At 38.6% G+C, this 23834-nt stretch overlaps 1 protein-coding gene across 1 annotated transcript in view; it reads left to right on the forward strand.

The window, feature by feature from the left end:
* Positions 1 to 23834, forward strand: part of LOC131981994 (neuronal acetylcholine receptor subunit alpha-7-like) — a 40825-nt gene that overhangs the window by 13338 nt on the left and 3653 nt on the right. The window contains exons 3-8 of the mRNA XM_059346549.1: positions 1655 to 1794; positions 6924 to 6968; positions 8642 to 8751; positions 19278 to 19525; positions 20270 to 20464; positions 21441 to 21527. Of these exons, the coding sequence (XP_059202532.1) occupies positions 1655 to 1794; positions 6924 to 6968; positions 8642 to 8751; positions 19278 to 19525; positions 20270 to 20464; positions 21441 to 21527 (825 nt within the window). The remainder of the gene's footprint in view (positions 1 to 1654; positions 1795 to 6923; positions 6969 to 8641; positions 8752 to 19277; positions 19526 to 20269; positions 20465 to 21440; positions 21528 to 23834) is intronic.

Raw genomic sequence — 23834 nt, forward strand, 5'->3', positions numbered from 1 at the left:
GGAAGATAGATAGACGGAAACATGGATTGAGAGGATGCGGTCTGATGTATTAATCAGTCCGTGTGGCTCCACAGCAGCGAAAGGGATTCTGCTGTGCTGAGCAGCTTCTCGTAGCTCCTCTGTCTCTGACCTCAGGCTCAGTCTCGCCATAACTCTCCTCATTACAGCCTTAATGGGCCAATCAACACCGTGCCGGGCCAAAGGCACACTCCTCTCCTCCTCACAGCTTTACAGGACCGTAGAGCTTCTCTTTAATCCTCTCTTCTTATTTCTCATCCACACTACATGTGTGTCTGATCTGAAATTCTGTCTTTTCTCTCTTTCACTTCCTTCCAATATTTCCCAGGGTATGTCTACCTCACACAACTTGTTAAAATGAATGATTTGAATGACTTTATATCTGCATCGTAAAGAGTTTTGCCTTGCTGCACTTCTGTTTTTTGTTTGTAAAATGCATGGATCAGTGACTCCAAGGTCATTAGCAGCGTGGTCTGATCGTTTGTTTGTGTGCGCGTAGGTGTTTGTGTCTCTGTCTCCTTTTATTTTGGGATAAAGAGGCAGTGTGAAATGTTAGTGGAAAGTGAGTGACGATCAATAATGGTGATGAGAGTCGGGCCAACAAACACATCATTTTAATCATCCTGGACCTGGAAGTCTACACCAACTCACACTCCTGCCAGTGTGTGTGTGTGTGTGTGTGTGTGTGTGTGTGTGTGTGTGTGTGTGTGTGTGTGTGTGTGTGTGTGTGTGTGTGTGTGTGTGTGTGTGTGTGTGTGTGTGTGTGTGTGTGTGTGTGTGTGTGTGTGTGTGTGTGTGTGTGTGTGTGTGTGTGTGTGTGTGTGTGTGTGTGTGTGTGTGTGTGTGTGTGTGTGTGTGTGTGTGTGTGTGTGTGTGTGTGTGTGTGTGTGTGTGTGTGTGTGTGTGTGTTAGTCTGTGGATGTATATGCTGATGTCAGCACATGTATATATTTACAGTATTCATTATTCATCGAAACTTTCAGCTCAACAACAGACCTTCCCCTTATACAATGTGCATGCCAATGGCAAGTTCCAAGAATCGGGGACATCTTGGTACAATCTAAATGGACAGAATAGGCACAATATATGGCAGCCGGTTTGAAACTCCATCAGGTAAATTATAATCTGGTTGCAAGTTGGTGCCAGCAGAGGAAGGGTAAAGGGTCAGGAAGACCATTAAAGCTACTTTCTGGATTAGAATTCAGCCTCAGTCCACAAGAATATGTTCCAAAGTACAATTTACAGGAAAGGGATAGTCCAAGCCAAAACACTGATCAGGTTTTGCAAAAAGAATCCTGCCCTGAAACATAATTAGTCTCGCACTTGATTTACGATTTGAAATGCAAATAAAAAGACTGCACCCCCTGTGTCTCTAAATCGAGGAGTGACCTTCATAAACTGCAGCTAATGGAGGGCTGTACCTTCAAGTCCGAAATATGAGGCAGCTGCTGGTGGTTATGTATGACAAAATAATGTCAAAGAGCCCGTTAGTTTTATCTGAGTAAGGACCTTAACTGTTACCTAAGGTCATAAATGAACTTTCTGTGTTCAAATGTTGTTTAGTTTGGAACAACTTTCAGTTCAGATGATGCATTTTCTTTGAAAATATTCATCAAACAAATGATGTTTCCTCCAGGATCCCTGCAGGGAGAACACCAGAGGCGGCTGTACAAGGAGCTGCTGGCTAACTACAACCGACTGGAGAGACCTGTGGTCAATGACTCAGCCCCCATCCTGGTGGAGCTGGGCCTCACACTGCTGCAGATCATAGACGTGGTGAGGGAGATGCTGTTATTCTCTATGTTTGTGTGTGTGTGTGTGTGTGTGTGTGTGTGTGTGTGTGTGTGTGTCATGGTGTTCAGTTTGGGCAGTGTAGGAGTGTGGCAAGATATAAAGTTTGTGTTTTTTACAATGTATGAGGTGACTTGCATCATTTATATTTGAGGTATGTTTCGGAGTATGACATTGATTGAGATTTTATACTTTAAAGGTAGCTTCACAATCATCACAGTGTTAGTGTCATAAACACACTGGTGCATTAGCTAGACGTAAAAAAATATTCCTGCCCGGGGATGATAATGTCCATCCATTCATTATCCTTAACCACTTGTCCAAACTCGGGTTGCAGGGGGCTGGAGCCGATCCCAGCTGTCCCACCTGGACAGGTCGGCAGACTATCACAGGGCTGACACATAGAGACAGACAGCCATTCATGCTCTCATTAACACCTACGGGCAATTTAGAGTCACCAATTAAACCTAAACTGCATGTTTTTGGACTGTGGGAGGAAGCCAGAGGGCCTGGAGAGAGAACATATAAAGCGAGAGAACAAACGGTCTTACTCAGCTACTTTTTTGTCCATATAGTTGATCTGAGTTTCTGTAATAGTGTTTTCTATGCTTTATCTGATTTGTTCTGCATGTTTGGAGCTGTGGGAGATAAGTGACACATTCAGCAGCAGGATTGTGCTTATGGAACAGTGTTGAATATTGGCAGAAGTAAAGCACTCCTGCTGTGTGACGTCTTTTACATAAAGACCCTCTCGACCGGGACTCACGACAATTCCAGCGACACACACACACTAAATACTTTTATACATTGTTCTTTAGTTGTTGACCTGAAAGTCAGCTGGCTGGAACTTTACCTGAACTGACACATTGTACTCTTAATTTCTCTTTCAACATCAGTGTTCTATTGTTTTTAATCTATATTCATAAAGGGAAAGCTGGCTGAGCATAGTTATTCTTGCTGCTCCAGTGAAGCAGAGTGAGATTAGGGCCGCGTTAAGATCATCAGTAACCCTGCATGAAATAACGCATGCCTAATGCTTGTGCCAATCAATGAGGTGAAGATGCCAACACATGGGGCTCCAGGAAAACAAAAGTAGAGTTCTCTGGCAAAAAAAAAAGTTTAACCTGGCTCAACTTTTAGCTGCAAGGCAACATCATCCAGCAAGGCCCTGCGGTGGCCAACCGAAGGCGTTCCTGTCTGAATACCTGCTTCTGTCTGAAGTGTTTTGCTACTTAAGATTGGTAGCTGAGATAGTCGTTAACGTTGCTTATTTAACTTCCCATCCACATTTTTTCATGTCGTCTAGACTGCAGATAAGACTTGTCAGACTTTCCCTGAGGCCCACTGTCCTGACAGTGTTTTGTATCTACCTGAGTTTGACACCCCTGACACATTCCCAATTTATGAAGATTACCAATCCCTCCTCCCTCCAACCTGTGACCCAGAAATCATTCCAGGTCTACTATCTTTAATGACTTTTCAAATTGTTGAAATTCTGCTCAGAGGCCTTTAAATGACTCCTCGACTCATTAACCACCAGAGTAGACCGAAAAACCTGCGAGACACTTTGCAGACTGTGTTAATATTTGTCAGTCAGAGAAATATGAGAGAAGACACTTTAGGCAAGAGTTAGCATGTTAAATCCTCTGAGTGTCATACCAGCCAGATGCCTGCTCTCATCTGTCAGAAGAGACAGATATTCAAAGGGTTTTCCTCCCATAGGGCCTCATACTGTCCATGGAGGGGCAATTTTAGGGTTGTTTGTCCTTGTTCTTGCTATTTGTTGTTGTCTCATCTGCTTCAGAGGAGGTGAATGGAAGAGTGATGCATGTTTTAATTGATTCTCTAGAGTGTCTAAGAGAGACAAGTCAAGTGGACAAGTAACCTTTTTTACAGACTGTGGTTATGTAGCCATTATACTGTAAGAAGAGGATGGGACTGAAGCCACCTGCATATTGTCTTAATGGATGGGAAAATGTGGTTATGAGTGACACTAAAGCTTAGGTGGGATTCAGACCAGCCAGAAGTGTAGATGCTTTTATTGGATGAACACAGCAAGAACGCTCACACAACTGCTCCAGAGAGACACAAATTCAGTAAAAATAAACTAAAACAAATAAAGACTCCTTTTCAGTCCACTTCTCACCATTTCTTATAGCTCGTGGTGTTACGATATACCAGTATTGACGATCACCAAATTACCTATTCATATCATGTTAATAATACACATGATTGTGTAAGTAATCCAGCGCCTCAATATTTTTTGTTTCTTTCCATTCTTGCCTTGTTCTGCACACATATTTTAAGTGTAATTGATTTGCCAAAAAATAGATAAAATTCTTTAGTTAAAGATGAATTTGACTGATATTATTGAATCAGAATCAGGTTTATTGCCCAGTAGGAATTTGCTGTGGTGTATTGGTGCATAAGAACAGTGCTAAAATATGAATATACATTAATAAGGCAAGAACTTGAGTCAAAAGCATAAATAGAAAATATGAATAATAGAGAAAAATATATATTTTAAAATGTATGAAAATAGAAACAGTAGAAAGATATGTACAATATGAGGTGTTTTTAAAAAATTAAATATTCTAAAGATATTTTTTGCCACTACATCGTGACAGCCCATCTCTGTGGAATAAGCAGACAAGCTGCTGCTTAACAAGTGATGAAATAATAAAATATAGTAACATTTTTATCTACCTGAGAATACTTTGTGTGTGGGATTGTTTAAATTATGGAGCAGTAACTGATGTGCCGAGACCCAGAGGTGTACTAGTATGTACTCTAAATGTTATATGCTGTTCAGTGTTCATGGGAACGCCAATGTTCATTCAACTAATTTATTCATCAGATATAAAGTAAACAGTGTTGACTGACTGGTGCAGCATGTTTCTAGGTCAGGTTCTAGGAACATTTGTCCATACGGAGACTCATATGTTGACTCATATAAACACACACATATTCATGTAGAAACAGAAGATAAAAGTAAATAAAAAGTTATATTTTTGAGTATTTGTGAATTGGATGATTTGCAAAGTCATATTCCATGGACAAATAATAATACCTGGAATATAATAATAAGTTTTGAGCTTCACATTTTGATAGGAGAATGACTGATAATAAATATTTTACCTTAAGTAGATTAAGAAAAGTGAAGTGTGTATATTGAATGTGTGCTCACTAACCACATATTGCTGCAGGCATTTTGGTGCTCTGACCTTGAATAGGTGAGCGAAGTTAATATTTTCAGGTCATACATTTTACACACACACACACACACACACACACACACACACACACACACACACACACACACACACAACAAACCATTGGGGGGTTTTGAAATCTCTGAAGAGACACACATTTCCCATGATTACTTTCAGCTGTGACTTTGCTCGATCATCTGGGTCATCTGCCTTCAAAAAAGTCATTATAGAGGCCTTTGCCATATGTGCCCACATTTTCAACTCAAAGCTCAGAAAAATAATTTAAAAAAAGAGAGAGCAGTATAGATATATGGATAAACAGATACAGTGCGTTGGAAAAGGGAAACTGCTTTGATCCCTTTCAGCTTTCCTCTTTTCAGTGCAGGCATTCCTGTTCTGACTTTTCCACTTTGCACTTGGAGAAGAAACTCTGAAGCTTGCAGAAATGCTAATTTCACCTTGCAGCTAGAATAATTTCCCAAATGCTATATTTTCACTTTGATACCATTTCTGAAGTTCATTATTTGGTAAAGTCTCAGGCTTCTATCTGCTTTTACAGGAATGCCTTCACCAAATCATAAGCAACATATCAAACATAAACCATATAAGTTACAATCCTATAATTTGAATTTAAACCCCTAATCATTTTGTCTCTCTCTTTTTTTTTTTTTTTTTAGAGTGGTAGGGATTTTTAGGGGGAGAAAGCAGGTCAACAGTAGATGCAATATATTGGATTTTTAGAGCTGGAAACCCGCAATAGAGCTTTTCAGACATTACATAGACAATTTAACACATTTATAAAGCATGTGTAAGTGTTAGCATTATGGTTGCAAAGGGGGGAAAAAAATAAAATTTTCTGTGAATTTCCAGGAAACTTTCCATGGGAAGTTAAGCTGGGGCGTTTGGGAAATATTCCAAATCAGAAACTTATGGAAATGGAAATCTATAAGAATTTATGGGAATTAACTGGAAATTGGGGGAAATTTAAACAAACTGTATTATAATTTGAAAACATACATATGAACATTTTGTTTTCTCATAAGCAGACATCCATGCAAAATAATAAAATTAAAAACACATACAATATAATACAATGTTGAGTTAAGTATTACTCATCCCCCCGAGCCCACCCATTTAAAAATCCCCCCTCCCCCCCAAAAAATCGAGAAAAAGTCCCATTCAACATATGTAAATGTTGAATTAAACATTTGATGGAGGAATGCACAGGAGGATGAACAGTGCATGTAGGGGGCGTGGCCTCAGCAGCCCTGCAGTAAGCGGTGTGCTGTGTGCATGTGATTGAGGAATAGCAAATATTCAAGTGTACTTGCATGAATTATGGTTGTTTTAGTCAAGATAATGCTAAAATATATTGTGCTCAATTATATTTAAGTTCCCTGTTGAGGGCCAACTTTTGCAGTTTTGCAACCCTAGTTGGCATTTCGCTTCATTAAATGAACTAACGGAAACCGGTGAACCTGCTACAAATCTATTCATTCTGCATCAGTGAGTCTAGAAAAGAAACAAAACATACCTTCTGTGATGTTATTTTGTCTGTAAAATTTGGTTTAATTTGCCTCCTTGTTCTTTAATTGGAGCCAGCACGGAATCATCGTTGTTTAAATCCACTAGGACCTAAAGTATTCTAGCTGTTATAACAGGGTTGTGTAAGCTGATGGCTCCAGTGTTCAACAGAACTGCATTTGGTTACATAAAACCATCTTTAACAGTTTTAAATCGTCTGTTTTTTTCTTCTTTGGATATGCAAAGCAACTGCGCTGACTTGCTGATGACAAAGCCTTTTTCCACTATATTAAATATGGATCAGCCTCGTTGTCTTCTCTTATACAAAAGAAAAAACTCTTTCCCCCCCCTTCTCTCTTTTTTTGTTTCTGTCCTCAGGATGAGAAGAACCAAGTGCTGATGACCAACGCCTGGCTGCAGCTGGTGAGTCAAACTTTCAGAAGGGCACCTAATCATGAATTTAATGTGCTTTAGTTATATTTCTGCTTTTATTACACAATTATCTTCTGAAGACACTGTGACTGTGTTTCTCAACTTACTAGCGCTACCACATTAAGTGCTTGTTGATGATATTGAATTGAACCATGCACGTCCAGATATGCAATGTATTTCCTAGATTGAGTCTTTTTTTATCTTGCTCACAGTCTAAAAGGAATGTCTATAATTTAATATTTACTATGTCTGCCGTTACTGCCAACTCATGCATCCATGTATTTTTTTAAGCTGTCTTCAACTATTTTCACAGTTTCACATCATTTTCAGTACTGGAGCTGAGCCACCAGTTGTTGCTGACCGTGTGTGTAGTAGAGGGAGAGTGGTTTTGTGTGTGTGTCTATGTTCAATGCTGGCATCGGCATACTCAAAAAGACATCACTTCAGGCAGCTTGTCAAGCAGAAAGTGAGACCAGCAGAGGAGGAGGAAGAGTGCAGCACATTAAAGTGGCAGTCAACTTGAGAGTAAATGGACTTAATGCCAGCAGGCAACAGTTTCGTAGCCTCGAGCCGAATTAGTCTGTGCAACAGTTTCAAGTAGGAAAGAGTTTGCTTGGTTGCCGCTGTTTAGCGTGGTAGAAATCTCAACTTGATGCTTTGGGAAGACGGGGTGGCCCAAAATAAATAACAAGTCTTCAAGAAGCAGAGAGAAGAGCCATCTGTAGCTTGTTATCCAACCGTGTTGCCATTTTACAGCCTAATGATGCAGCTAGTTGGCTGTAAATGGTGAGAGACTGTTATATTTTTTTAAGCCTTTTTTATGCCTGTGTGGTAAGAAACATGTTTACAGGAAAAATCTTTTCTTTTCAGGCCTTGATTTCTTCACAGTTGCTATGTAATTTATTGCAAGAATAATTTTACCTCTACATTTTCATTTCCTTCTTGGCAAAGTGGAGCCCTTTTTATTTCCATTGAATCTACAATTCTCTTGTAAAAGTCGAATCCGTTTCGTTGAACTAGCCACTGCACATTACAGGGTTTGCAGAGCTTGAGAGTTATTGCAACCATTAAGAAAATAACATCTCAAAGTATTCAGTGGAAATCTCTGGCAAATATGAGGTTAAACTTTTATAGAGCATGCTTTATAAACCATTGTAAACCCAGATTACAGATTATTTATAATAATGTATTTGATGTGAAATTGCTGCAGTGAATGTATTTGAATCAGTGTTGGACCCTGCAGTCTCACATGATTGTCCCTTTGTCCAGTTAAAGAGGCCATATTTTATTGTTTTGTTCAATGCTCAAGATAAATGTCCAGTGAATACTTTGTTAATGTCTTTCAGAGAGTATTTGACTAAACAGGTGATCATATTTGCTTTGAATAACTAGAATTGTCTTTATGGTCAAGAGGAGTTATCAATTTATAAAATAGAGAAGAAAAAAGAAAAATTGGGCCAGAGGTGTGTTTTGTTTTCATTTATTTGCTTTAAAGAGTAGTTACAGCATGAGTTTTATTAGAATATATGATGTCAAAATGTAGGCTTTGGATGCTTCAACATGTGTGAGGTAATGAAGGCATGATTTCCCTTTAATTTAATGTATTTATTGGTTTTGTATTCTAGTCTGTGAGTGTCTTCTCTCTCTCTCTCTCTCTCTTTCAGTACTGGACAGATATCTATCTGAGCTGGAATCCAGAGAACTACCCCGGTGTCCAGAACCTGCGATTTCCTTCAGACCAGATCTGGACCCCTGACATCCTCCTTTACAACAGGTCAGAGCTGCTTTCTCCTGCTCATTACCGCCTTCCTTAGGGCAGCAATGCTTACTTAATAACAATGAATCCCATGACAGTGTGATAGTATGAAAAGCATTGCCTCTAGTGATTAACCTCCAGACAATTAGCACCTGAAGCTTACAGAGCTTTATATATAGTTTCAGCTCATTGTTCAGCTGTATAGCAGCAACGTTACTGTTTTGGTTCACTCTCACTGCTTGTAGTTTTTGTTTTTCAGCAGCAGGAGATGGCTGTTCAGTGAAAAACTTCTAAAAACCCCACAGCACATAGTTAATGACTAGCTGCGGAACATAGTGGAGCATATAGCAGCTTTTTCTCAAAAGTCGGGAGAGGCCAAAAACATTGCTAAAAGATAGAATAAAGGTCGTACATTCACATACGTGACTAAAAATCACTCAATATATATGATATGGTAGCTCTGTCTTGACTAGATGTAGAAATACATCAGTTTGCAAATCTAAGTTTGAAGGTTGTGACCTTTTTACTTTTCTTTTTAAATGTTCTTTTTTTTTAGTGTAGTATAGTTTCACTTTTTTCTTCTTGTCAAACTTTATAAAATAGAAGTTCCAGTCCACAAACCTGTCAGAGAAGTAATGTTTTCCTCCTATTTTTATATTCGGGAAAGTGCGTTTGAGTGATTGAAAAATCTGTATAATCCTTCTGATGCATCACTATTTTATTAGACGCTGTCTTTAATCTCCACAAAGCGAAAAAAGCGATATCAGGGTTACTTTAAGCCGGTGTGATAAGCAATCACACCCAATCAAACACAAAACCCAGTGACACAGGCAACAGGAGGAGATACGTGTCTTTAACAACTTACAGTATAATCTAAAATTTTATTGCATTCAATTACTGCAACGTCCCATTTTAAATAAAAGTAGAATTAACATGTTGAAAGTAATTTTGCACTCCATCCATCATCTATGTTGACAGGGTAGTCAGCAAATAAATATTCACTTATTTATTGCTGTCAGCAGCTCTGTATTTATTTATCTAATTCATTGTTTCCCAGTATTTATCTAGTTTCTATCATGATTCATGTTTTTATTTTTAAAAACATGAACATTAAAAAATTTTTTTTATTATATTCTTATTTATCTTGGTATGTCCTTGACTCTTTTCTCACTGCTTTTCTTGTTAAAACACCTGAATCTCCCTGCTGTAATAATAAAGGTTTATCTTATCTTAATATCAACTGTCTCAATCCAAACTGCCAATCAGTCTTCTTAAGACGCAGCGGTGGTTGATGAAAGCTGTCGATATCCTTGATGATTTGATTAGGACTGGCTTGTTAACATTAGAGATTAATGACACTAAATGACGCTGATGAAGAGCTTTTTTTTAAAGGATTTATTAAGGAGATAGACGAGCAGAAGTCTTTTTTTTAACGAGGTTGAACAAGCTCATTGCATTTTTTGGATTCAGGTCAGGCTGTATCCACTGTTCTTCACGCTTCTGTGCAAGCCTTCTCGAGTCAATTATAAATGTAGGCCAGTTGTTTTTCTCCAAAACAACTAATTGCGTTGCGTTTGCATACTTGAGTGAGAGATGGGCGATAAGCTCTGAGAATAAGCGAAACGAAGAGATGGATTCAATTACAAAGAGGGAGATGACGACACAGATACAGTGTGAGGAGAAGGTTGTAAAACATCTTGAACACATAAAGTGAGGTTAAGAACAACAGACAGCTTTGCAGTTTGTCTTCACTGATGTTACTGGAGAGAAAACGATATTCCACCTCTAATACACACAAACACACACATGTACATCACAGGGAACACGAGGACAAAACAAAGGTTTGAGGGGAATTAACCCAAATTTTTAAAAGCTCAGCTTTCAGACGTGCCTGGATTACCCGTCCTAATCTCTTTGCCTTTTACCCTCCACTCCTCCCTCTCTACCTCCATCATCCATCCCATCTTACCAGCTCTCCTCTCCTCTCATTCTATTTGTGTCTCCCTCTGTCTCTCTTTCATAAATCACTGTCTCACTATAATTCACTCTATTCAATTAACTCTTTCTCTCCATATTTTTTATCGTTCCCAGCCTTCACCGACTCCTCTTTATAAATCATCCCAGCTACCTGTCTCCGTCTGTCAAGGTGTCAGCATGTTGCTCTGCCCCTCTTCTCACACCCTACCTGTCTGTTCCTTGATTGCCTTCTCTTGTGCAACCTGCTCAAATATGTTCACTCATGAAAACATCTCTGTTTTATAATAAAAAATACGTTTAGATGTTTCTCATTTGCTTTGCCAAATATGCACTGGAGGAAAATTAAATGCTACCTGGCTGGTTGTACAAAGCACAAGACTTTGACACTGCAAACCAGGTTTGTTTGTTTTTAGATTTAGGCTTTGAAAGCACTTGTTTAAGGTAGGGAAACTTCATCCAAGTTCACCTCAAAAGCTTACACTTGACACTGTGCTTCCTGTCATGACATGACATAGTTGCATCTCCTGGCAATGTTAGATTATATGCGTCGTTTGCTAAGAGCTAGCAATTTGAGACAACGATATTTCTGGGAACAAAATTGTTCATTCCAAAAGTTGCATCACTGGTGCATGAAAATTTTCAGTTTGCTACAATAAACATCTGCAAACCCTCCAGTCTTTATTTCTTCATCTCTTCTTGTAGTATTGCAGTGTAGTGGAGTGAGTGATGACTTGAAACTAGCAATTTAGGCGATAAACTCATTATGATAATGTTCACTGAGGTAAATAATCAAGTTAGAGGTGGGCTCAATTCCTCTTAGACTTCTTTTTGCAACCAGTTGAGTCACCCCCTGCTGGCCATTAGAAAGAATACAGGTTTAAGGCACTTCTACACTGCCTTTACTTTTCAGACCTCTTCAGTACTGTAGTGAGTGATGGAGAGCTAGCTGCAACCAGCATGCTGTTTGGTGGTGTAACAGTTAACAGCTAGTTAAGTTAAGTTCTTGTTAGCTCAATGGCACTATCAGGAACACAGCTTTTGTTACAGTGGTTCTGTGAAAGTTGTAATGTTGCATTACATTTTTAAGTAGTGATTTGCAGCCGTGATTCAGCCCATTTGTTTACCAGAGACTGTAAACTTGCAAGGGAAATGCTGGGTAATGATAGCCAATAAAGAGTTAGCTTTGGAATAGCAAATCATTCATGAGAATCGACTGAAAGTGGTTGAGATATTTCAACCTGGACACAACCAATGGACCAACCAAAACTCAAGTTCCCTCAGTATAATCTGGTCAGCACTTTGTCTCCTATTTGATAATGCAAATTAGTTGTTGATGAGTTAATTATTTAGGAGTAAGACAGAGTTTAACAAAACTGTATTTATCATAACTTGTTGAAAACGGGCGTGCGTGTCTGCCTCAGTTTGGGAAATGGGAAAAAAACAAAACAAAAACAGAACTGATATTGCTGGTTTTCAGACTATTGCTTACCGCATTGAAGTCAGAATAGATGAACAGTGAAGCTGAAGGGGAAGATTTACAGCGAGCAAGGTTTACATGCCCCCTGAGGAGAGATGAAAATTTATAGTTTTCAGCAATAATATGGATCACTGCTGGAAACACACAAACACATTCACACCTAACTAATTACACCATGCACCTCTAAGCTCTTGTCTCACTAATACACAGTAAATATCTGTGCACACCAAACAATCTTCACCAGCCTGCCACACACACACAGACACACACACACACACACACACACATACGCTGACACAATTACAGGCAGCAATGGCACAACACACGTCATTACACTGTGGGCCATCAGTGCGCAGCCAATAACACGCTAGTCTTACTGTGTTGAATAGCAGCTGCATTCAGGCTTATTAGCATGCAGCTCAGACGAGAGCTCCCAATAAATCCTCATTCGGCTCTATTGTTTTAATATGATGTTAATGATGTTTATGAGGTCAGATGCCATCTCAATATGTAATGTGTTCAGGAAAAGAAGAGTGAGACTTAAAAGAAATAAAATTGTGGTTGATGACTCATTCAGCTCATATTATCATCCCAGTGTGAAATCTGGCATATTTCTCTCATATTGCTTTTCATATTTTCAGATCATTGTGCTCATGCTGACTCACACTGCCTCACAATGATGTTTCATGCATGGATAATCTATACCGTGAGTCATGTATTTAGCATCCCGACCGTATTCATGTATACTGCCTGGGGAAAACATTTTCCTATTCACCATGTTTGCAAAGATTTTGTACCCATATTGACAGATGACATCTTCAAATTCAGATCAAATAAATTAGATTACCGTACGCCCCAATGGCTTTTAGCATGGAGCAGACTAATTAGTAAAGCTTAAACATCTTTTCAAGTTGTTTTTCTTATTCTGCTCATTAAAATGAACCTTCTAGTAGTCAATTGAAGATCTTGGTGTATTTATGTAAAGGAGTTGACTAATTTAATATCCATAAGTAGGTTTTGACAGCAGGACAAAAGTGGCCTCCACTGAGACAGGCATGAATAGGTTCATGCATGTGTGTGTGTGTGTGATTCATTTTGTATTAGGAGTATCCGGATAAAATGTCTATGTAAGACGTTGACCTCCTCTCTCATTAGAGGGAAAAGTCAATGGTCTCACTTGACTGGGGATCGATGAGGCACACGAAGGACGTCCAACTTGGGTAAACCACAAACAGAATCTTAATTCTGCCAGCAGGGACAGTAGATGTACAACACAGACGGAGCGTTGTGACAGGCCATAAAGATGAAAGGGGAATTAATCGGATAAATGGATAGTTGGAGGGATTTTTGTTTGTTTTTGGGTGGTGGATGGTTGACTGAAGGGACAGATGGACGGATATCATGAGTTTTCGGTGATCACTTAAATGAATAAATACTCTGGCCTGTCTGTCTTTTTTTAGGTGCATGGATTCAAAGTGCATTTTGGTTTGTACCAAAGTTTGTATAGACCCCATGAAAGGTTAAACCTTTTTTTTAAGGTCAAGCCTTAATTTTTCTGTAACTCGTCGCCTCTCTCTTTTTCTGTGGTGAGAAATTTGAGAGCTGATGACATCACGATTAGCAGGAGCCTGCAGTATTTATATGCGAAAAAAGATGTACTGAAATACAGATTGAGGGTATCAATTGTGTGTTATGTCCTATGGACATTATTCTTACTGGACAAGGTGAGCATCTGGAGGCCAAAGAGATGTCAGTCAACAATAATGAAGCTCCCATGATACACAGGAATATATCAGTTTAATCTATAACAATCATGCTCAGTTTATCATAACATTATTTTAAATGCTGAAAAAAATCTGAAAAAGTATTAACTCCAACAGTTATGTCACTTATCATTATCCCAACACAGTGATGGGTGATGTATGTATTAGTGCTCTACCTCTATAGGAACAAACATCCCACTGGAAACTGGAAACATACTTCACTTCTTGCCTGCAGCTTCCTTGACCAGCTCGTTAACCACGGAGCCTTGCAGCTGTGAGACAGAAAGCCTGATGTCAGGACCCCCGCAGGCTGTTGAGTTGAATGCTTTGTTCCTGGAGTATGACACAATGTACATGGGTGGATAAGTCTTTGATTAATGCAGCCTGAGTAGGTTGTAGGAGTAGTAGCTCTCTACTGCGCGGCTTAAAGCATCAGGGAAGGTGTTGGCGTGAGACTTATTGTCTTGGCAAACAAATCTAATAGGATAAAGCAACAGGATAGCAGGCATCAACAACAGCATACGAGCCATATCATGACTTTAGAGGGACATAATAGTATTTCTTAGTCTGCAATTGAGATATTGCTTTTAAGATAATTTCATTCTCCATATTTTACAAGTATGTGATAAATTATTATACCCTACACTGGGTGTAACCCTATCGTCAATTTCTTGGTACATTTCCAGAAGATTTTCAAGGGAAGTTAAGATGAAGAATTTTAGATTTTCTGCACAATTTAAATTTAAAAGGTGTCCCTTTTAATTTGAGGGGGATAGACACAAGATACAGTACTAGTGTGGGTCTAGCTGCATGTTTTGGTTAAATACAAGCCCATTTAATTGAATTGTAACCTTGCACTGTGTTCAGCAGCGCACTCTTCGATGGCATGTACAGATTATTTACCAGCATCCCATTAATTAAGCATTCAGTAAAATTTCAACCATCTGCATGCATAGTATATTCTGCTATCACATAAACAGTCCACACACTGTCTGAGCCAAAGGACAACATGCTTTCATGTAAATTGTATGTATCACAGGTGTAAATATTTATCAGTGATATTTCAGTAAACCAGCAGATCGCAGCCTAAAGTGAAGTGGTAGGGGTTGTGGAGTAGGGGCTTGGTTTGTAAAGGCATCTGTAAAAACATCAAAACATCTTACTCCTTATTGGAGTGTATTTTAGTACAAAGGAACATTACACAAGACATTTATAAGCTACTGAAAAGTTACAACTGATGAACTAAAAACTCACTGTGAAAGGGTCAAAATTCTAAGTCAATCACAAGATAGACCTGCCCGAAAGCATACCCTGCTTTATCATCTATTTTACTCTAAATGCAACCATAATATCCATAATGAACAGCATGCTGTATTGAAGAACACTGCAAACTAGCAATTGAGACTCATTATGATGATGTTTACTGAGATAAATAATCAAGTTAGAAGTAGGCTCATTTCCTCATAGACTTCTTTTTGCAATCAGTGGAGTAGACCCCTGCTGGCCCTTAGAAAGAATACAGGTTTAAGGCACTTCTACACTGGCTTCACTATTCAGGCCTGGAGTATGCTGCTTGTTGCTAGACAGCTAACTCACCACATGGCACATTTCACCCTGTATGCATTTGACTTATTAATTAATTTTGGAAATATGAAATGGATTTTTGCCACCCATTATATACTTAGTTTTCATCTGCCTGTGACATGGTAAATACAGCCACATAACCCGTTTTATATCCATTTTCCCCCATCAATTCCTGTTAATTTTGGTGTAATTTCTGTGTAAAGTTTCCACTCTTAATTGTTTGCAAGCCTACTTTAGGACACTCTGTACTTTGTGGCTTCCTCCTTTTTTTTTCTTTTTTCGTTAGTGTGTGTGTGAGTGTGTTTTCCTGTGTGAGGACAGCAGGAGGTGTTGAGTGAGTGAGAGGAAAGCTTTGGTGACTCATGTCCCATGGTGCAGGAACCTGTCACTGCCACCATTGTCATCGTCGGTCAGTCTCTGTTTCCACCTTGCCTCACTCTCATGTGTCTACAGTACTGGTGTGTGTGTGTGTGTGTGTGTGTGTGTGTGTGTCTGTCTGAGGGCGGCTTGTACGAGCACGACCACGTCCGTTCTCCCAGGGCTATCGCTTGTCCAGTTGTGTGGATATTTTATGTTTAAAATGTATACATTGCACACTGAATTTTGTTTCAAAATCTTAAAATATTTGATCTTAACGGTAATGAAAAGAACATCTAAATACAAAAGTAGAAATGTTTTCAAATAATACGTGGAGCAAGCTCTAATTGATCTTATTTCCATAACTTTGAGCATGTTGCATTGCTCTCCTTTTCTGCACATACAGAACTTGCACAGTGTGTACTCTCCAACACACCCCAGTAGAGAACACCTTCAGATAAAGTAAGGCCAAAGCTTGAATAATTCATTGTGTAGCTCCGCCTTGGTCAACCCACACATGCCTCCCCCAGCACCCGGAGCCACAGCTGATAGCAGCAAACACAAAAACGAGAGATAAATGACCACACTTAACCCCCTGCAAAAAGGTAAATCACTCAATCTTAAGCAAAGGCTGTGACAAATAAAATGGGTCTATCGGCAAATTCTGTTAAGATGCACACCACGTTCTTTTGTTGAGGCTGAATAAGGCTCCGAGATGTTTCAGACACGCTGGCGTTATCTCTCTCGCTGGGGATTGCATTGTGTGTGTTCGCATGTATAGGTGTATTGTGTGTGCCTTTATGCTGCATATGTATATAGAGGTCAGTGTGTGGGTTTGAGTTCTAAATTTGTTTGGAAAGTGAAAAGGACTGTCAGCTCTGGACTTTTTTATGCCCTATGATGAAAAAACAGGATTTATTTATTATCAGGAATATATTGTTTGGGTATATCATGCAATGAAAAACTCTTAATTACATGACATTTTTCTTCCTTCCAACTACTAAAAGCTAACAAGCCTTACAAAAGGAGATTACAGCCTTTTTTCTCCATCTGTTTGCTACATTATCTGTTTCCTTTTTTTCTTTATTGGCTGGCATTTTTCTCTGCTGCTAAAGATGAACTTTACCAACACTTTTTACCGCCTACATGTCCTTCAAATGTTAAAACACTTATAACAATAATATGGATGGGTTAATGCTTCCTTATTTTTAATTTAATTTAATTTTCACAATGTTCAAAGGGAGTTTTAACTGTCTAATCTTTGTTGAGCAAAGTTATAACGTGACTTTCCTGTGGAGGTTTTCTTTCAGTTCCATGTCAACAAGTGAGAAAAAACATCAGTAAACTGTCTTCTAAATGAAACAACTGAGCGGAAATATAAAAGGCTGTCTGGCTGATGAAAAAAGATAATGAGAATCTTGTTATGTAACTCTAAATGGGGGCATTTAAATCCAGATGACTAAGACATTAAATTAAATAACATTAGTTTCTCTGTCAGAGTTAAAAGGATAATCCAAAACAAATATAGGACAGTGACAAGTTGCATTTCCTATATTTTGCTTTCAGTTGTTCTGGTCGAAGCTGATCTTTTATTTTGCCCCATTTTGTTAAAATGAAAACTAGCAACAGAGAGTAGGGGAGAAGAGAATCTTCCTTCCAGCTAGTTGCTACAGTGGAGAATCAATTTGTATGAACAGGATTTTGGCCATATACTGTATCAAAAAAACAAGACACAAGACACAGCCTAAGTTCAAACTTTGCCTCTGGCGCAGGAGTTTATACTCTTGCCGACACCAGAGGAACTACTCGTTAATTCTTAATTAGAGTTCAACTGAAGTGCCAGAGATGAAGTGGGTCTAAGGTTAGGTTTGCAGGCTTTTACTTTATTTTAAGTATCTGTCCCCAAAGCTAGTGTTTGCTGAGATTTTCAGAGAATACAGATTCTACTTTGTTCAGTGATTCTATTGACATTTTTTGGTTGCTTTTCTGAGTGTCTGGTGAGTGAAGCTTTATCAATCTCAAGCTATAAATATTTGAAACTTAATTTATACAAAACCTGTCCATGGCTACACTTAGATGCTCCCAGCTGGTTGAGAATTGCAGAAGCTTGAAGGATGCTTCTGCGGTGTTTTCTCATGTCACTGATTTGGTTCCTGTTACTGCATATTTGGCATAGCAGTGGAAGTGAATATTTAATTTCACCGCTCAAACCCTGGATTTCACCTGGGTTTTAACTGTGTATACATGAGGTGAAGGGCAGGAGCAGCCGCCTGGTTGCTCCACAGATGGCTGATAGATATATCACATTGTTGCTCAGGTTAGGATGAAACCATTAAGAGTGGCACCCTTACACAGGTATACAAATATGTTAAAAAACAAACAAAAACCCCCACAAATAAATGTTTCTAAAGAGTTGGTAGACGGAGACAGAGTTAAGAGAGATTGAAAGTTGGACTCACATTCATCAGCTGACCAGAAACTAGACTGTAAAATAACAATATGTTGATAATAACATATTATTATAACATAATAACTACTGGATGTGCAAATTAATAACTGTTTGCTCACAAGTTCACCATGATATCATATTATATGCCTATGCATCAACAGTGGGAGGGTCTGCGATTGTATGCGTATGTACTTTTTATTTAGTTTATTGCCACATTTTCATGGTATACTTTTGATGTAGTGCTTGTTTTAACTATATATTTGAACCAGATGAATTTAGTCAACTGTCTTATGTGACCAGAGAAACAAGATGAGCAAACATTAGTAACAGTTCGGCTGCAGCCCCTCCGCCAGGTCACCGAACAGCATTGTAAAAACACATATTTAGAATGTTAACTGATTTTTTTTTTCCTGGGTTTTTACTTGTTTAAAGTAACATGTCCATTTGTTTTGGACAGGAAGTGAAACCTCCTGAACAATGAATACTGAGAGAATTCTGACTGACAGAAACTGACCACAATGGCAGCATTGTTCTGTGTTTTGTTATTATTTTGATTTAGAGATCTGTGACGACAGAAAATTACACATTGCACATGTAAAAAGAGATGAAATGTCAATTTCTGCTTCAATTTCTGCATCAATTTCTTGTTTCTGCTTCCCCCAAGAGGCCAAAAAAGATTGTAACTTTAAACAAATCTGTTAACTGTTCTTCAACTTAATGTTGTATCTCTAACTTAACACCTTCCTTTCTCCTTAATTTGTCTGTTTGAGTTTTTGTCTCTCTGCGATTGTACTAATGGACAGAACCGATTTCAAAGTAACTTCAAGCTTGTTTTACACAGGCATGGTGTCAAAATCTATTACAAAGGCAATCAAGACATTTCGGCATGATAGAGCTTTGGCTCTGATGTTTTAAAGCCGTCTTTTTCTGTCTCCAGTGCGGATGAGCGGTTTGACGCCACCTTCCACACCAACGTGCTGGTGAACGCGTCAGGTTACTGCCAGTACATCCCCCCCGGCATCTTGAAGAGCACCTGCTACATCGACGTGCGTTGGTTCCCCTTCGACGTGCAAAAGTGCGACTTGAAGTTTGGCTCCTGGACACACAACGGTTGGCTGCTGGACCTCCAGATGCTGGATGTGGACACATCCACATACATATCCAACGGGGAGTGGGATCTCGTGGGTAAGACAGATGCATTGTTTTTTCCAATGTCATTGTATAAAGCTGCTGTTTATGCAATAAAAGGTGGGATACCCCATCACTAGACTACTTAAGTCAATATGTTCCATGATTTTAATATCTGACACAGCTGAAATAAAAACAACTGACCAAGATGATGCTTCACATTCTATAGATTAAAATACTTACAAATACATAAATAGCCTCTCTACATTTGTGCTCCTCCCTTATTACATCGAGATCAGGCCCTGCCAACTTCTGTGTCCAATTTATCTTTTCTAAATGATTTTATGGTGGGATATCATTTGGACGGTTGTAGCAGGATGAACTGAAAAGAGGATAATTTTTGGAAGACCTCCCAAGTGGTGTGTTTCCAGCTGGGACAGAGTAGCAGCAGATCCCAGTGCCTGTGCCCCCGCGGTGATGGTTAGCTGGAAATGGGTGTTAGACAGTGCCAGATGGCATGCAATAGGAATGTTGGACATGTTGGCAGGTGTGTAGCCAGACCATATGTGAGATCATCACACCACATCCCCAGAGTCAGAGTTCAAGGTGAGATGGTTCACCCAACAAAAATGTTAAGCGCAGTTCCGAGCCTGGTGTGAGTGGAGAAATATTCATCTTTTATTTTCTATGTGCTGTATGTGTTTCTGTTTTGCACACATTTTACAATCCATCTCTTTCTTGAATAACATTATTAGTCTACAAAAATCTACCTGATCTCTATGTGTTGTGCTCCTCTCTTAGGTGTGCCAGCCAAGCGCAATGAGCTGTACTATGACTGCTGTAAGGAGCCCTACCCTGATGTGACATTCACTGTCACCATGCGCCGCAGGACGCTGTATTATGGCCTCAATTTGCTCATCCCATGTGTGCTGATCTCTGGCTTGGCCCTGCTGGTCTTCCTGCTGCCTGCTGACTCTGGAGAAAAGATTTCTCTGGGTGAGAGGGCTGAAGCACAAATAGACATATTTTATTCACATGAAATTACTTTGTCTAGCAAAACATTTGAAAAATGTGTTATTGATCAATGTAGGACAGATAGAAAAAAGATGAAGATGTTTTTACAGTACAAACCTGGAGTAATGTGTTTTTAAACCAGAATACAGCATATTCGGGCAATTGTTGGAAAAAAAAATGAATTAAAATAAACTACAAAGCTGAGAAATTTGTACATTTATGGGGGAAAAAATTGGATATTGTCATTGACATTAAAGGGGGGGGAATTTACAAGAAAAAAAATCACAGATTTCTAGTAAATTTATGACTTTTACGACAACAATTTTTGAGAATATTTATGGGGGTTTTTTCTCCAAGATTTACCACCATTTTTCTCAGAAATTATGGTAAAACAATGGTAACCTCTATAATAGTGACTTTTTTCTCTTAATACAACCCCCTCTACTCTGACCCCGTAATTTCTATTATTATTTATACATATAATGGCCTTAATAGAGTAATAGAGTAATGCACAAAAATGTAGTTTTTCAAACTTGGACATGTAATCTGTGCAGCAATACGTAAACATATGAAAGCAGTTTGTGCATAAATATTTGTCTTTATGAATAGCCAGCCATGAATACATGCATGTCAAATAACCTTGGAATAATTGAATTTCAAAATAAGAGGCTTGGCACTAAATCCATTTTGGAATTCTATCAGTCCCCGTGAGTTTTGATGAATAGCCGTCCGTGAATGAGCAGTCAGCAGTTACAAAGTCAAAGTGTTTGAGGGATTTCTGGAGCTGTAACCTACCTTGGACACGTCAGATGAGCCAGCAGCTGATAAATGGTTGTAGTCATTGAACATAACTGATTACATACATAAGTAATTACAGGAGTGATTTCATACACCAGTGACCCTGATCACGTCATTATGTATATGCTCATGTTCTCTCTCTCTTGATCTCTGTCTCAAGGCATCACTGTGCTCCTCTCGCTAACTGTCTTCATGCTTCTGGTAGCAGAGATCATGCCTGCCACGTCCGACTCTGTTCCTCTCATCGGTGGGTGATATTTATGTGCGTGTGTGTGTGCATATGTAATATGCTTAAGCGTGCATGAATGTAGGATCACCAGGAGGAAATGACACTGAGAAGGGAAGTCATCGTTGCAGATATTTTTCATTAACATTCATTTTTGCACAGATGCAACATATATATCAACAGAGCTATCCTTGATCTGTGAAAAGCAGGGCTTTACCAAGTAGTTTGAAGTTTCAAACCATCATTTATGTCAATTGATTCTGTTTAAGAAAAAAATTGGCTACACTAATATTATTAGTATTGTACTATTTGTAGAATTAGATTCCAGTGGTGACCGTGTAGTGTGATCCAAACATTTCCAGTAACTCTGCAGCTTTAAATCCAAAAGTCAAAATTTATTGACGAAAGGGTGTATTCATTTCCTAAATACAAACAGAATATTATGCTTCAATCCATATGTGGCAACATCAAACTTAATATTAAATCTTAATACTTAATGTATGTAACCACAGTAACAAAAATTCTATTTTAGCCCTAACACTATTATGGTTAATCACTTCCCTCACATTTTGTTCAAGAGATTTTTAAAGGGTGATGATGACACACAATATGACATTTGAAGCACAAACCAGAAACCTTGATTGAAGCTTCAAATGTTAAAACTGAAGAGGAATAAAAAGACACGTGGTAGTGAAAAACTTCACTAAATGGGCGGGAAAGGCTCCTTAGAAAACAGTCTCACTTAAGTGTTAGTAACATCGATTCATCAACTCATTACTTGACTTGATTGCAGTAACCGATTGTCCCTCTGCTACCAATAATAATAATAATAATAATAATATTTCTTGCAATTCCAGTAAACCCTCAATATGTAATGCTTGTTTTAGAAATATAAAACAAGCATTACATATTGAATGCTTTAAATACAGGCAACTGCCTGACCTTTCTGTATAATGTAAATGGTCTCCTGGAAAAATAAAAAAATAAAAACCCACATTGGGTTTTATTTATGATTTTGTATGTGCCCACCCAGACAGGCTGGGCTCTGGTGTGAGCAGCCTCAGGGCGTCTATACATCATTCACAGCAGCCCTGAATAGTATGAAGAGTAAATTGGGTTCACCAGAACTAAAGCTGTCAGCACTATTAATAGGCCATGAAATGTCTAATTCTCCTATGGTAAGGAAAGGAGGATAGAAGAGGTAATGGATGGAGAGAGGGAAGAGATGAGTAACGCTTCAGGTTGAAGAAAAGGAATGTTAAAATTAGTCTTGCAGAAGTGCTGTTCTTCAGCCTGCTTTTTCTGCTTTTTTGTGTTCCATATCATATTAAACTGAATATATTTGGGATTTAGACATTTTAAGGCCTCAATTTAAGAAAGTGGGATTGACATTTTAACTATTTTCTGATATTTTATTTGACCAAACAATGAATTGAGGAAATACTTGTGTGATTCGGACATTTCCAGTAACTCCAGAGCACTGTAAAGACAAAAAAGTCAAAACTTATTGAAAAAGGATAGATGCAATATATTCCCAAATTCACATGTTTGTATCCATCAAAATATCTGCTTCAATTCATATTTGTTGCTGTGAAAAAACATTAACCTTGCGGCCAAAAAAAACAGTTTGATCTCCTGCTTGTTGCACACAAAGAGAAGCACACATCTATATCAACACGGTGGCCTAGCATCAATCTAACAACACTATAAATTACTTTTATGTAACCACCTTAACAAAAAATCTATTTAGGCTCCAACACTAAAAAGCCATTTAATCTGTTTAATTTGTTCAAATTTATTCAAGGATTTTTTTTTAGGGTTATTACCTCATAAAATATGACGACAGACAGCCCTAACTCCTATTCCAGCTGGCATCACAGAGAACACAACAGGAAGAAATGAAATGTGTTTTTTTGTCTTATATGTGTGTGAGAGAGGGTGTGTCTACACACTTTGAATTATACCTGCTGTCATATGTGTTATATGTCATATCAGCTTCGCTCTGTCAAAATGAAATATACTGCACATATCAACTGTACAATATGTGAGCGTATTGATGTGAGTAGTGTTTGGTCATGCCGAACATGGTCACTACATCAGCGCAGTGATAAGTGCCCTCGCTGAGAAAAGCTTGATAAATGCTTCATCAATAGAGTGATTAATCTACGTTTTTTATTTCCTTCGACCTCAACACAAGGCCAGCTGGGACACTTATAGCAGCCTTGTTAAAATGACTCATGTCCCTTTACAGCACAGTGGCTGAATGTGGATATGAGTTATTGTAAGCGCTTGAGCTTAACTGTGGATATATAAAGCAAGTGTTCAACA

The sequence above is a fragment of the Centropristis striata genome, chromosome 12, assembly GCF_030273125.1.
Source record: "Centropristis striata isolate RG_2023a ecotype Rhode Island chromosome 12, C.striata_1.0, whole genome shotgun sequence".
NCBI classification, from domain to species: domain Eukaryota; kingdom Metazoa; phylum Chordata; class Actinopteri; order Perciformes; family Serranidae; genus Centropristis; species Centropristis striata.